Raw genomic sequence first — 13,825 nt, forward strand, 5'->3', positions numbered from 1 at the left:
TAAAGAGCTAAAAACACAAATGTGTCTACAGAATATAACGTTCAACTAAGTGTCCCAGCCAAATCATGTGTGACTTGTGATGTTTACTTTGTTGAAGTTCTCCAGCTGTGCTTCCAGCTCTTTGGTCCTGGTTTCAGCCTGGCTCAGAGAATCTTTAAGGCTCTGTAGTTCTTGAGCTGAGGCTTGACGTGCTTCCTCGTCTTGGTGTGGGCCTGCTGAAGCCTCAGCTACCAGCTGTGAGATATGCAATAAGAAATATGAACCTAAAACAGGCACATCACTGATGCTGCCAAACACATTTTATGATTGAATGAAATATACTAAAAACCATGAACCCTTACTTTAAGGTTTGGATTACAGAGAGTTAGGAAACCATTACCTTATCATGGTTCACCTTTAGCTCATCATACTGGGTCTTGTAGCGACGTCCAATCTTCTTCACCTGGGTGATGGTTCGCACCTTCTCTTGGATTTCCTGGTTCTTTGTCTCCAACTCCTTCTTTAGCGTATTCCTCTCATCATTTAACTTACTCATAGTGTCACGCAAATTCTGTATTTGTCCCTGCAGTGATGTTGTTACATTATTTATCCTATTTAGACATGGAGAGATAAAAAAAAAAAATAGTGCAGTGTGAGAAAAAGAACCAAGCAAATGTATAATATCTTGTTTAATTTAGCAAATTTAACAAATATAATCGCTTACCTAGCAATCTCTGCTTTAAGTTTGCCGCTCTCCTCAGTGAGTTGCTGGATACGTTTAAGATGTACCTCTTTCTCAAAATGCAGACGCTTGTACTCTTCAGGATCTGAATCTTTCTGTTGACTCACCAAATGCTGGAGAAACATGAAAGGAAATATAAACAGTGTGTGAATACATGTAACTTTGGACATAAAATAGTCTCACAACTTCTCTTAATGTGCTCCTCTGACTATAAGACGCATTATGGACTTATCTTTCTGTCTCAAAGCTGACCTGAGTTCGAGCCTTCCAACGCTTGATTTCCTCTTCCAGCATCATCTTCTCTGCCTGCAGCATGCCGCTTTTTTCACTCAGCTCAGAATTAGCCTGCTGCAGCGGCATGATATCCGACTCCATTTTTTTGCACCTGAAACACACAAAAGATGTAGGATATTTACACACATACACACTGGAATCACAAACTTTAGAATAACACATCAATTCAACCACTAACACAAGCATTTTAAAATGAATTTAAAATTATCCAAACACCTTAGCTTGAGTTTGCTGCAGTTCTTTCTCCATCTTGTCCTTCTCCTCTCTTAGTAGCTTGTTGGTCTCCACTAATATACTCATTGTTTCAGTCTTCTTCATTAGCTCGTCATGCTGAGCGAGGGTCTTTGCAGTCACCTGAGGGGGAAAAAAAAAACATTGTGGCATTAGTCATTTACAATATTATGTAGACTTCACAGCTACTCAACAAATTACAGTTAGTTGTACATTTCTGTCCACATATTTCTGTGCTGTTCAACTCAAGGGAAGACAGACCTCTCCCCCTGAAAGAAACATACTTCTTAAAGCATTAAAACAGAAATTGAATGTTATTTATTGTAGGTAATTGTCGGATCTCTGAATAAGCAAGTATAAAAACAAACCTGCATTCTCTCTCTTGCAGAGCTTAAACTGTCCTGTGCCTCCTTGAGCTCTCGTTCCAAGTGCTCCGCTCTTAAACGGTAACGTAAACTCTCACCCTGGGCAACCTCAAAACGAGAGTCTGCAATCTCCTTTTCCCGACGCACAAACCTGTGATGGAGAGCAGGAATCAAGATTTTAGAAACAATCAGAGTTTGGAGGGACAGGACCCTATTAGACAGTATAATTAGTTAAAACATAACATTACCATAGATACCTTTCAAACCTTTTAAACGTTTGCCTTTTTAAAATTTCTTTATAAAACAGATTACATGGGCATTAGTCCTCAACTATAAGGTAGGATGAGAGATTAATTAGTTACCTGAGAATCTCAAGAAGCTGGTCTTGAGATTTTCCCTCTTCAGTCAGGGATACGTTCAGAGAACTCTGACTGGCACGCTGCATGTTAGCAGCCATGTTGCTGCTCATTTTCTGGACCTGCTCATGCAGGAGGGTATTCTGCCTCTGCAGGTCTTCGTAGCGGCTCTCCATTTTGGACGTCTCCTCCTGTTAGATGAGGAATGTTATCAACTTCAATAACAAATGCCCTCAAGAAAATGGAATAAAAACCAATAAATAAAAATTAAGGCTTCATTACTTAGTGCGAATATACCACTACAGGCGATTCACAAAACTCATCTTTCAAAAAGGTTTAAAAACCAACCTTGAGGATCTTCTCCTGCTCCTCCCAGGAGACTCTGGCCTCCAGTAACTCAGCACTGATTCTCTGGACTTTCTCTTCTAGCTGGTGTCTGAGCTCTACAGCTTGTAGGACCTGAGCCTTTGCGGCCTGCAGGGCCTCCACATCAGCGGCATGCAGCATCATCTCCCGCTCATACTTATCTTGAGCTTCAGCTGCCAGCTTAGCCTTGGAGATGGAGAAGAAGATTTTATTTCATTTTAACACTTTGCACAAGGCTCCAGAACTGCTTTTCCCACAACTACCACTGGTGCTCTTGATGGCAACACAAATGCAGCACTATTTCAAACAACCTTAAGCAAAACTAATTTATCTCCAACTTACCTGCATTACTTATAAGCTGCTTTGGCAGTGCATTAACTAATTGAAGAAATAACATCTCAACCTCAAGTGCCTCATGAGCCAGTATCTTTAGAAAGAGTAACATTGAGTATTTTTTCAAACCAAGATAGCTTGGTAAATCCATGTATTGTATCAGATCATACTTCATGACATTTAATATAACTGCATACCTGCTCCTGACTGTCCTGCAGAGCCTGCTGCTGCTGGGTTTCGGCAATGGCCACCTGCTGTAGCGCCGCCTGGTGATCTGCCTGGGCGCTGCTGAGATTTCTCTGCAGACTACTTATCTAAAAGCAAGTCACCCCACAAAACAGTCATCAATTAACTATAAAAGATTATACATAAATAAATAAAAAGAAATCATGTAAAAGTGACCTACTCAACAAATAAAATGTTTCAAATGTGTCTGCATGCTTTAAAGACAAATGTCTACCAATATTCATTGGCTTGCAATTCAAGGATTCATACCTGCTCCTCCAGAGAGGCCACAACTCTCGTCTTCTGCTCCTCTAAGTCTTGCTTTTCTTTCTGTGCTTCCAGAAGCGTCGCTTCCAGCCTGTGGTGCTGCTCCTCGGCTTCCTTCAAACGGGCCTCAATGGTTGAGCGAGCCTGCTCCGTCACCTGGTCAGTGGGCATTTACAAATATGAAGTCAGGACAGAAGTAATCAGTCTCACCACCTGATTTCTAACAGCAAGAGCATCTAAAGAACTTTCAAAGCTAAACACTATAATAGAATAGTTTTAATATGTATGAGAAACTCTTTTTGGCATTTTATTTTTTTTCCCCACGTCAAGAAATCTGTTCAAAAAATGTGCTTTTTACTCAAAATATCACGTACTCTTCTAACGGCAGGGTGGTCCCTAATGGTCGAAATTGTAGTTTAACATTTTTGCTTAATTGACTGAAAATGCTTTCATATTACATCTGTACTTTTAGAATTTGCATAACAAGGAATTAGCTTAAAGCCATTTGTGTCAATCAGCGTGTTTATAAATATAATAACACATTTGTTTATCACACAATTACTCAACCAATTCTCTGTACTTTTCTGAGCAGCTGTTAACAGCTTAAGGACTCAGAAAGACAAAAAACTTTAGTTTACAACTGTGTCCCCAACCTGTTTCTCTTTGTCCAGAGACTCCTCCAGGCTCTGAGCCATGGCTCTGTATTGCTCCATACTGGAGGTGGTAGTCTTGAGGCTCTCTGCCAGCTCCTCTGCTCGGGTTTCAGCCAATTGCAGTCGGCTTTGGAGGTCCTCTCTGTCTTGCTCTGAAACCTGCAGACCTGCAATTGGGTCAAACAATTTGGGATTTTAAATGGGGACGTGCTTGTAGACCAATGAAAATGCCATTCCACTGGTAAATGTCTCTTAAGAAAGTGTGGTTTAACTTTTTAATTGAGCTCTTTTATTGCATGTCAGCTCACACGAACAACTAAAGACCACATCTAATGAGTGTAACAAAGTAGGCCAACTACAAATCTGGGTCAGTGGACGGGAAAACAGAAATGTATAAAATGAGAGAAATTTCATTGTTTCATTGCCGTCCTTTCTATAAGAATTTAAATAAATGGAAAGTTAAGCAATAAATTGTTTAGCTCAAGAATGAATATGGATTTCACTTTGCATATTCCCAGCACCGTGCTGATTTTTTTCCTTTTCTTTTCATGTATTCCTGTCTGTAAACATGTTTTTATGCCAACCTCTGATGCTGGGTGTGGATGGAGAGCTCAGAATGTGCCGTGCTTCAATGCTGCCTTGCTGCATCCTCAGGGTATTAAGCTCCAACTCAGCAGCATTCAGCAACTCCTTTGTTTTCTGATGTAAAGCCACTTGTGTCTCCAACTGTCTTTTTACATCCATCAGCTGGATCTACAAATGAAAAAGTTAAAGTTAAAAAATACTGTATTTGTTGATGCCAGTTTAAGCAATTTCTGTTAACTTGAGTCTTAAAGTAGAAGTCCAGCTACTGGGCCCCAATCCCCCAAAAACCACGGTCTACAGTTCTTACGCTTTTGGTTAAATTCACACAAGAGAACACTTAAATGTGGTGTTTACCTCTTGGTTTCTGCTGAGCAGGTGGCGCTGTTCCACTTCCTGTCCTAGTCTCTTCTGCAGCTGGGAAATCTCTCGCTCCTGCTTTTCTAGCTGGCTGTTGAGACGCTGACGTGTATCAGTCTCTGTACGCTCAAGAGAGGCCTGAAGAAGAGAAAAACACTTTTGTGACATTTCGTTTGATCATTGTGTATATTTCTGTGGGTAAAAATTTGAACTCTTGTATTGCCTGAATAGCCTGGAGATTGGTCAGCAGCAGGGTCTGACTCTGTTGTTGGCTCATGATTGTCTCCTTCTCCTGGTTCAGCTTGGACTCTACCAGCTTTAACATATCCCTTTCCTTGCGCAGGTTCTCAGCATGGCCCTAAAAGCAAGATTAAATAAATTCACAGTATATGCATCAACATTTCATCATTTTAACTGTGATAGTTAAAAAAAAAAAAAAAGAGCAGAAAACAGAAACAACAATGAATGACGGATAACAAACCTCAGCCATGGTGAGTTTTTCCCTGGCAGCTTTAAGATCCTCATTCAGTGTGAGGATGGTCTGTTCAAGCTTCTGTGTGGCAGCAGACATCTTCTGGCCTTTCTCCCTCAGGGAAGCAATTTCTTTCCTGTAGCCCTCAACATTGTCCTGCAGCATCTCATACCTATAAATGTGGAGATGGAAGTTACTTTTGTTGTTCTTAAAGGAGGACAAAGCTTACTTTTCTAAAATTGACAGGTGTTTTACCACATTTACCTCTTAGAGGCAAACTCTAGCTGGGTAGATATCTTGGCATTTTGGGAGTGAAGATCAGAAAGCTGCTCCTGTAGCTTCTCGTTCTGCTCGGTCATTGCCTTGTCACTCTCCATGCGCTCCTTCTTATAGGTGGAAAACACCTCCTGCAACTGCAGATGTAAATAGTTAAGTTTTTCCCATCAGGTTTCCAGAAGATGAATAAGAGTGTACACCTTCCCTTGATCTAGTAATACCAGGCTGATAAAATGACAAGTTAATCCTTAATTGTTAGTGTTCAGAGAAACCTGGAACTTCAGCTGTGGTTTTGTGCTCTACAGTAAAGGTTTTGCAGGTGACTTTCAGCACTGATGCTTCTTGATGCTTGTTTGTTTTAAGCAGAATAGTTTAAAAGTTCCCACAGTTTAAACAAAGTTTAAACTGACATTCTTCCCCCATATGACTCCCTGAAAGAATACGAAAAAGGTTAAAGAGTTGTCGCACCACAAAAGGGTGGTAAAGGTACAAAACAAAAACAAAAAACAGAAGACAGCTTTCTCAAATGAAAAACAATGCCATCTGGGGGCAGACACAAGCAACTAAACAATCTAAGCTTATTATGTAAGGAGGTCAGAGTTTGTTTAATTACTTAGAAACACTTGACTTCACCATCTTTAAGTAATAAAACTGTACCGGCTCTAGCTACACAGTTAATTCTGCAGCAAATCATCCAGTAGATTGAAAATCAGACCTACAATGGGAAGTCTCATCATATCAGGGAGTGCTCCACATACACCATGGGCTGCACTGATTATGTGCAGACTGTTCTTATACTTCATGTTACTGCTTTGAACTTTAAACAGAAACAAACAAACAAAAAAAAAAAAAGATAAAAGGAACATCTTAGAGTTTAGTCTTATATGACAAATGTGATGCTTACCTGTCGCAAGGCTGCCTTGGCCTCCAATGCTTCAGCAGAATCTGTAGCCATGGTGACGAGAGCCGTAGGTGTGCCTGTGGTGGGAGTAGCTGCTGGTGAACGTCGGGGGGTAGAGGTCAGAGAGAACTCGTCGGGTGGGGTACCTTAAGGTCAAACAACCAAGAGTTTTAATACATGAGTGAACTATATTAACACTGTCCAATATATTTCACAAAAACTAAACGACCGAGTTGAGATCTAACTAAAATGACAGCAGTTTGATATGCATGAATTAATGCATTAATCCTACGGCCTTCATTCATGCATATTCTGACCTGCATCTGTTATACATTGTTCTTTTTCATTACCTTGTTGTGGGAAATTGACTCCAGTTGCCTGAGCCAGAAGCACACGGTACATGTCCCTCTGCCTCACAATAGACTCGGTCATCTTTATCTGCTGGCTTCGCTGCTCCTTCAGAGACTCCAACTCAACCTGAGCTTTCTCCAAACTCTGTTCCAGCTCTCCACGCCTGAGACAGTTAATTAGAACAAGTCCAGTTTGACTACTACCAAATATAAGTTTCTAAATATTAATTAAAAATTAAATGGCCTTGTTGGTATTTAGAGCTTGTTGTTCATATACAATTGTGATGCCAACTACTAAAATTAGATGACACCACATTCCCAGCTTGGTAAACAAGCTAACCAACAATGAACAACAAGAACATTACTCATCGGGACACATACTTATTGCCGGTGGCCTCAAACTCCTCTTTCTCTTGGGCATCACTGAGTTCCCTGAGGGCCACAAGAAGACGCTGGTTTTGCTTCTGAAGCTCCTCTACACTGCGGAACGTCACCAAGTGCTGGCTGATCACCTCTGATGTACTGCTGACATCAGCTGAGCTTACATCTTCTTCATGAAGCACGTGGTTTCCTCGAGCTTCTTCCAGTTCAATCAGCAGCACACGAACCTAGTGGTAAGAGCAGAGGGTGTTACACATCAATAAATAGAGATCACAATACAAATAAAAGTATGACAAAGTATATAAACCCACCTGTTGAGCCATATCAGCCAGCTGGAGCTCAAACCTCTGGTTGTCCCTTTCCAGGACAGACGAGCGCTTGTTGGCTTCATCAGCCTCATTCTGCAGACGGTGCACCTCCTGTCACAAACACATTTAAAGTCAAATTCCTACACTCCTATCAGACTGTACAGACAGCGATGTTTTCACTGTAGGGAGCTGATTTACATACACTTCACTTTAGGGAAGGAAAAAAAAGGCAGCTATTCCACAGACACGTAATTCTACATTACATACCTTGACGGCCTGTTCCAGCTTGGCAGAAAGACTGGCCACTGACTTCTGCATGCGGTCGTGCTCATCCCTTTGCCGTTTGAGGATGGGTGCTTTTGCTTCTACTTCCTGCACAATGTCATCCAGATACTTATTGACCCGTTTATTCTCCAGTCGCTCCAACTGCAGCTGCTCCTGGCTCTCCAGATATGCTGTGTAGAGCTAAAACCAAATCTCATGTTAAAATACAGGAGAAAGACCATAACAAAAAGTAAGAAAGTAAAAGAGGGCCTGTTACTTAAGTACTAAATCTAAGCTCTGCATACCTCAGTCAGCTTCATGCCTGGTTTTATTTTGGACACAGCGGCTGCCGTTGGAGACATTGTCGTCAATTGCTCTTCTGTCAACACAGAGGCACCAATTGGGCCTGGTCAAGAAAAACAGACAGTAGATCATATTAGTTACAAAAAAACTAAGTAAGACTGGTGTTCAAATAAAAGAAGAAACTGGCACAGATTTACTTTGGAATGTAAATAATGTAAGGCAATAAGGGCTGGAATAAAAAGAACTGACCTCTAAGCTTAGAACTTGACAGAAGTTCATTGGCATTGTCCAGCTCCTTCTCGAGGCTCTTTATCCTATCATTCAACTCATTAACAGATTTCTCTGTGGCTCCGTTTATTTCCTGGAGTTTCTCTTCAAGAACCTTGTTTGCTGTAATTGAGGAACGAGATGGACAAACTCTTGAGGACAACTTAAACTGAGATAAACAATAAACCACTTAAAAAAAAACAAATAAACAAAATATAATTTTCTTTTGTAGCATTTTACCTTCTCCAGCATCTTTCAGTAGCTTATGCAGCTCCTCCACTGCACGACCCAGCTCCTCACTTTTTGCTTCAGAATCTGCTGCTGCTCCCTGAAAGAAGATGTGGTAAAATTTTACCCATAAAAACAAAAACAAGCAAATAAGCTAAAGCCTAAAACAGTGTTCAAACAGCATGTTTGGTAACTGCAAAACAGTGACACTTCATGCATTAAACCATGACCAATACAAACTGGGAGTTGATGTCCTGGTGGTAAAAAATGCACATTATTTGCTTCCAAAGATCCACACCTTGTATAAATTGGAAAGCTTAATGTTGGCATTCAGCTCATTTCTAAACTTTTCTTCCATGTTGGCTCGTTGTTCCTTAGCCTGAAAAGCAAAACATAAACATCATGATTTAATTTAATTAATCAGCTCTAGTAATGTTTTACTAATAAATGATATAAACTGCTAATCTAGTAACTTCATACACAAAATACTGCTATCCAATTAAAAACTACACAAAATGGAAATATACATACTTCTTTCAGTTTGCTGATCATGTCCTCATTTTGTTTCTGTAGGTGTTCATTTGAGGTTTTCAAACTGGCCACTTGATCTTGGAATTTATTTAACTGAAAATCCAAACAACAGTTTAAGATATAACATAATTTTAAACAGAAAAATCCTTTTATCACAGAAAATTGACAACAGTGGACATACAATGAGTACTGAAGAGAAAGCGACTATTTAAGATCTGAATAAAAAAAAAAAAAAAAGATCACCACAGCCAACTGATGTGTAAAGCAATGATGGATCTATAAAAATAAAAATACCAAATGAGTGAATGAATGTAAATAAAGACATTAAACTTGCCTCATCTTCTTTATTCTCTAAGGTGCATTTTAACTCCAGGATCTCATTGCCCTTCTGCCGGGACAGGGACAGCATTTCTTCTGTCTTGGCCTTCAGCTCCTCTTTCAGCCATGATGTTTGGTCATGTAGCAGCTCCTTCTCTTGTTCCATACGCTTCTCCTTGTACTGGAATAACAAACAACTTCAGTCAGTAATTTGATTACGAAGCCAAACATATAAACATATAAATACAAATATTGTACAACTCACTTTTATGTTCACTTCTGCTGCTTCAAGCTCATCTAACTTCATCTGCAGAGCCATCTTAGAAGTGTTGACTTCAGCTAATTTATCATTAAGTTGCTTCAAGTCATCTGGTGAAGCAATGAAAAAACAAAAAAGATTATGTATCCAAATAAAATCAATGAAAAAAAAAAAAAGTCCACATGAATTCATATTTAAATACCATTTAAATGCTGAACTTCCAAGGATCTCCTCTCCAGTGTCCGCACAAGCTCTTGTTTCTCTGCCTCCAGTTCCTCTTTGGCTTTTGAGAGCAAAGTCTAAACAAATATATTAGGCAAGGCAAGGAAAGGCAAATTTATTTGTATAGCAAATTTCATGTTCAAGACAATTCAAAGTGCTTTACATTAAACATAAAAACATTACAGCAAGGTGCAGGGGAAGAAAAAAAATACAAGTGCATTAGAAAAACAAAGATTAAAAAAGATAAAATTGATTACATAAAAACAGCAAGAAAAAGCTCAGATAAAGAAATAAAGTTAAGATTTCAGCGTAAAAGAACCAAATGCAGACCTGGACTTCTATCCAAATAAAAACTAGTGAAATGCAGCAGAGAACAGGTGGGTCTTCAACCTTGATTTAAATAAATTAAGTGTTTCAGCTGATTTGAGGCTTTCTGGGAGTTTGTTCCAGACATGTGGAGCATAGAAGCTGAATGCAGCTTCTCTATGTCTGGTTTTGACTCTGGGGACTGATAAGAAACTGGATCCAGATGACCTGAGGGTTCTGGTAGGTTCATACTGGGTCAAGAGGTCACTGATGTATTTTGGTCCTAAACCATTCAGAGCTTTATAGACCAGCAGCAAAACTTTAAAATCTATTCTCTGACGAACAGGCAGCCAGTGTAAAGACCTCAGAGCTGGACTGATGTGATCCACTTTCTTGGTTTTAATGAGGACTTGAGCAGCAGAGTTCTGAATAAGCTGCAGGTGTCTAATTGTTTTTTTTTTTTTTTTGGTAGAACCTGTAAAAACACTGTTACAATAATCAAGCCGACTAAAGATGAAAGCATGGACTAGTTTTTCCAAGTCTTGCTGAGACATGAGATCTTTTACCCTTGATATGTTCTTAAGGTGACAGTAGGCTGATTTTGTAATTCCCTTAATGTGTTTCTCAAAGTTAAGGTCTGAGTCCATCACTACACCCAGATTTCTGGCCTGATTGGTGGTTTTTAGTTGTATAGACTGAAGCTCTGTGGTGACACTTAATCGTTTCTCTTTGGCTCCAAAAACCATCACCTCAGTTTTGTTTTTGTTTAACTGAAGAAAGTTCAGACACATCCAGTCATTAATCTCTTTAATGTATTTACCAAGAGCCTGTACAGGGCCTTGATCTCCTGGTGATTTATTATCTACTGACACAAAGTATTTTCTATTCTCTAAATAAGATTTAAACCAGAGTAGTGCAGTGCCAGAGAGGCCCACCCAGTTCTCCAGTCTTTTAAGTAATATATTGTGGTCAACTGTATCAAATGCAGCACTGAGGTCCAGTAAGACTAAGACTGACATTTTCCCATCGTCTGTGTTCAAACATATGTCATTAATGACTTTGGTCAGAGCAGTCTCAGTGCTGTGGTGCTGTCTAAAACCTGACTGGAAGACATCATAGCAGTTGTTTTGTGTTAAAAAGTTGTTTAGTTGATGAAAAACGGCTTTTTCAATTATCTAGAAAAGGAAGATTTGAGATCGGCCTGTAGTTGCTCATTTGTGTCTTGTCTAGATTGTCCCTTTTTAGCAGAGGTTTGATTACAGCTGTTTTTAGAAGTTCTGGGAAGACGCCCGAAATTAAAGATAAGTTAACAATCTGTAACAGATCTGGTTCCAGTCTTTGAGGCCTTTTTGAAAAGGCCTGTGGGCAGGATGTCCAAGCAGCAAGATGAGGAGTTCAACTCACTTATGATATCGCCTAGATCTTTGCTGCTAATGGGACTAAACTGGTGTTTAAGCTGGTTTTCAATGGACACAGTACATTTATTGAACTTGTTGCTGCTGATGAACCAACTGTTTGTCTGATATTCTGGATTTTTTCTGTGAAGAATTTGGCAAACTCATTGCAGGCCTCGGTGGAACAGAGTTCAGGTGCTACTGACACAGGAGGATTTGTTAATCTTTCGACAATAGCGAATAAGACCTGAGCATTATGATAGTTTTCGCTATTAACGTCAGAGAAATAGGACTTTCTTGCATTCCTCAGTTGTAGATTATAAGAGTGAGATTTCTCTTTATACATGTCATAATGAACCTGTAGATTTGTTTTTCTCCATCTGCACTCAGCTTTCCGGCACTCTCTTTTTTCATTTTTCACCAATGTGGAATTTCTCCATGGAGACCTTTTCCTCCCAGAGACAACTTTCACCTTAATAGGAGCAACAGCATCCATAATACTTAACATTTTAGCATTAAAACTAGTGACAAGCTCATTGGCAAAACCCCCTGATAGGGGTTCAACATTCAGCATAAATTTAATTTTTGAGCAGCTTTTTTTTTTTTTTTTTTAACATAATCTGCTGGCCTGACTTAAATAGTGTTGAAAAAATATTTTGTGTTTGAGTTTGTTTTATATTTCGTAAAAGATTAATTAAGTTGCCAGACTGTAAAGATGTCACTAAGATTTCTGTTGTGCCTTTTCATGTTCTACCTTTTGTACACTTTACCACATCTGAAACTTTCCAGCAATAAAAATTTGTCTGGCATGAACAATTTCTGCTTGTCTAGTACTCGCATGAAAAAGGGCAACTGTTTATGTTGATCTTAAGATGTTTACCTGGAGTTTATGTGTGAAAAAAGATGTATGTTTATTTCCCCAAAAGACCCAGCTTATCTTTGTTTCTATGAATTCAAAGCTAAGCATTTATTGACTTTATTTGACTTTGTTTAAAATACTTGACCAAGTGCGTTCACATACTTTTCCCCTCTTTATTTCAACACATTTCTGTAAATTTACCAGCAAGCAGTAACAGAGTACAACAACAATCAAGGTGGTTGATTGTTTTCTTGTGTATGACCTTACTTGCTCTGATGACAGTTTCTCCTGTGTGGATTCATATTCTCCATTCTTTTCACGTACACGTTTTAATTCTTCACCTGAAGAAAAGATTTGATTCATTAGTACAACTTACTGAAGCCGTATTAAGCTAAATGTGTAAATACAGCAACATGCTCAACCCTACCGAGTTTGGTGATTTCCTCTTTGAGTTTAAGATGTTCTTGAGTCTGTGACAAAAACTCCTCCTGACAATGGGCAAGTTGTTTGACTTTTTCAAAAAAGTGTTGCTCTGTACGAAGAAAGGAAACAATACCACAAACATCAACTGTTCTATTCGGCAATTACTCGCATTCTCACATGTCGCGGTCATATTATTTACGTCAAAACTAGCTGTTAGCTTTATGGGTTAGCCCAAAGCTAGCACTTGTTGCCTTTACATCGTGGCTTCGTATAAGCAGTTTTAAACGTTAAGGCTACTACACAAGCCCAAAGCTATTGTTGAAAAGCATATATAACTCTGTCAGGACACGGTTACTATGCACATGACATCAAAGTTAAATTGTTGACTTGGTTTCATTCCCTTCCATGCATGCTATGCTGACACAATCACTTTAGCACCGCTAACTAGCAAAATAACCTCAGGTAACTTACCGCTATCAACCCGGAATTGTTCCTGCTGTGCTTTCAACGAATCAATTTTATACTGCTGGTCTGTAAAAATTTTCTCGAGTTTGCTTTGGATGTTTTTGGGCAGCTTAGCAAACTCGGAAGCTTCTAACTCCTGTAGCAGCAGTGCCGCCATTTTTTTCCCACAACAAGACACGAGCAGGCGCAGTTGAATATTTGTAATCGTGGTCGAAGCTCCGGAAGTATTGTGGGAAATGTATTGTTTTGCAGGTGAACATGCCGTCAAGCAGCAATCGGACCGTGACACAGACACTTAAAATATATGTCAGTCTTTAGAGAAAAAAAATATATATATGTCAATTGAATAAGTAAGTAAAAACTTTAAGCATTACTCTATACTTAATTAAATGCTTTAATAATGCAATTTGTCCTGTTTGTTAACCTCAAGTGTTAACTGACAATCAGCAGATGGCGCCAAACACACACGGAAAGATTGAACATGAACAAATACGCATGCTTGTAGCGCTTGCCCGTGATGAGTGATTTCTTGGATTATTTGGAAC

General features: G+C 39.3%; 1 protein-coding gene across 1 annotated transcript in view; it reads right to left on the reverse strand.

The window, feature by feature from the left end:
- Nucleotides 1-13,462, reverse strand: part of tprb (translocated promoter region b, nuclear basket protein) — a 23,228-nt gene extending 9,766 nt beyond the window's left edge. Inside the window, exons 1-32 of the mRNA XM_042005831.1 lie at nt 13,287-13,462; nt 12,820-12,924; nt 12,660-12,733; nt 9,814-9,910; nt 9,618-9,721; nt 9,369-9,533; nt 9,035-9,127; nt 8,802-8,882; nt 8,516-8,603; nt 8,258-8,398; nt 8,011-8,111; nt 7,709-7,906; nt 7,445-7,552; nt 7,134-7,360; nt 6,753-6,916; nt 6,406-6,548; nt 5,490-5,638; nt 5,235-5,397; nt 4,977-5,111; nt 4,751-4,891; nt 4,396-4,564; nt 3,812-3,978; nt 3,162-3,314; nt 2,864-2,980; nt 2,316-2,519; nt 1,974-2,158; nt 1,615-1,762; nt 1,230-1,369; nt 974-1,106; nt 704-834; nt 380-590; nt 88-234 (exon numbers count right to left, since the gene is read on the reverse strand). Coding sequence (XP_041861765.1) covers nt 88-234; nt 380-590; nt 704-834; nt 974-1,106; nt 1,230-1,369; nt 1,615-1,762; nt 1,974-2,158; nt 2,316-2,519; nt 2,864-2,980; nt 3,162-3,314; nt 3,812-3,978; nt 4,396-4,564; nt 4,751-4,891; nt 4,977-5,111; nt 5,235-5,397; nt 5,490-5,638; nt 6,406-6,548; nt 6,753-6,916; nt 7,134-7,360; nt 7,445-7,552; nt 7,709-7,906; nt 8,011-8,111; nt 8,258-8,398; nt 8,516-8,603; nt 8,802-8,882; nt 9,035-9,127; nt 9,369-9,533; nt 9,618-9,721; nt 9,814-9,910; nt 12,660-12,733; nt 12,820-12,924; nt 13,287-13,437 — 4,533 coding nt within the window. The 5' untranslated portion in view covers nt 13,438-13,462. The remainder of the gene's footprint in view (nt 1-87; nt 235-379; nt 591-703; nt 835-973; nt 1,107-1,229; nt 1,370-1,614; nt 1,763-1,973; nt 2,159-2,315; nt 2,520-2,863; nt 2,981-3,161; nt 3,315-3,811; nt 3,979-4,395; nt 4,565-4,750; nt 4,892-4,976; nt 5,112-5,234; nt 5,398-5,489; nt 5,639-6,405; nt 6,549-6,752; nt 6,917-7,133; nt 7,361-7,444; nt 7,553-7,708; nt 7,907-8,010; nt 8,112-8,257; nt 8,399-8,515; nt 8,604-8,801; nt 8,883-9,034; nt 9,128-9,368; nt 9,534-9,617; nt 9,722-9,813; nt 9,911-12,659; nt 12,734-12,819; nt 12,925-13,286) is intronic.
- Nucleotides 13,463-13,825: the final 363 nt, after the last annotated feature.

The sequence above is a fragment of the Melanotaenia boesemani genome, chromosome 14 (genome assembly GCF_017639745.1).
Source record: "Melanotaenia boesemani isolate fMelBoe1 chromosome 14, fMelBoe1.pri, whole genome shotgun sequence".
In the NCBI taxonomy this organism is placed as follows: domain Eukaryota; kingdom Metazoa; phylum Chordata; class Actinopteri; order Atheriniformes; family Melanotaeniidae; genus Melanotaenia; species Melanotaenia boesemani.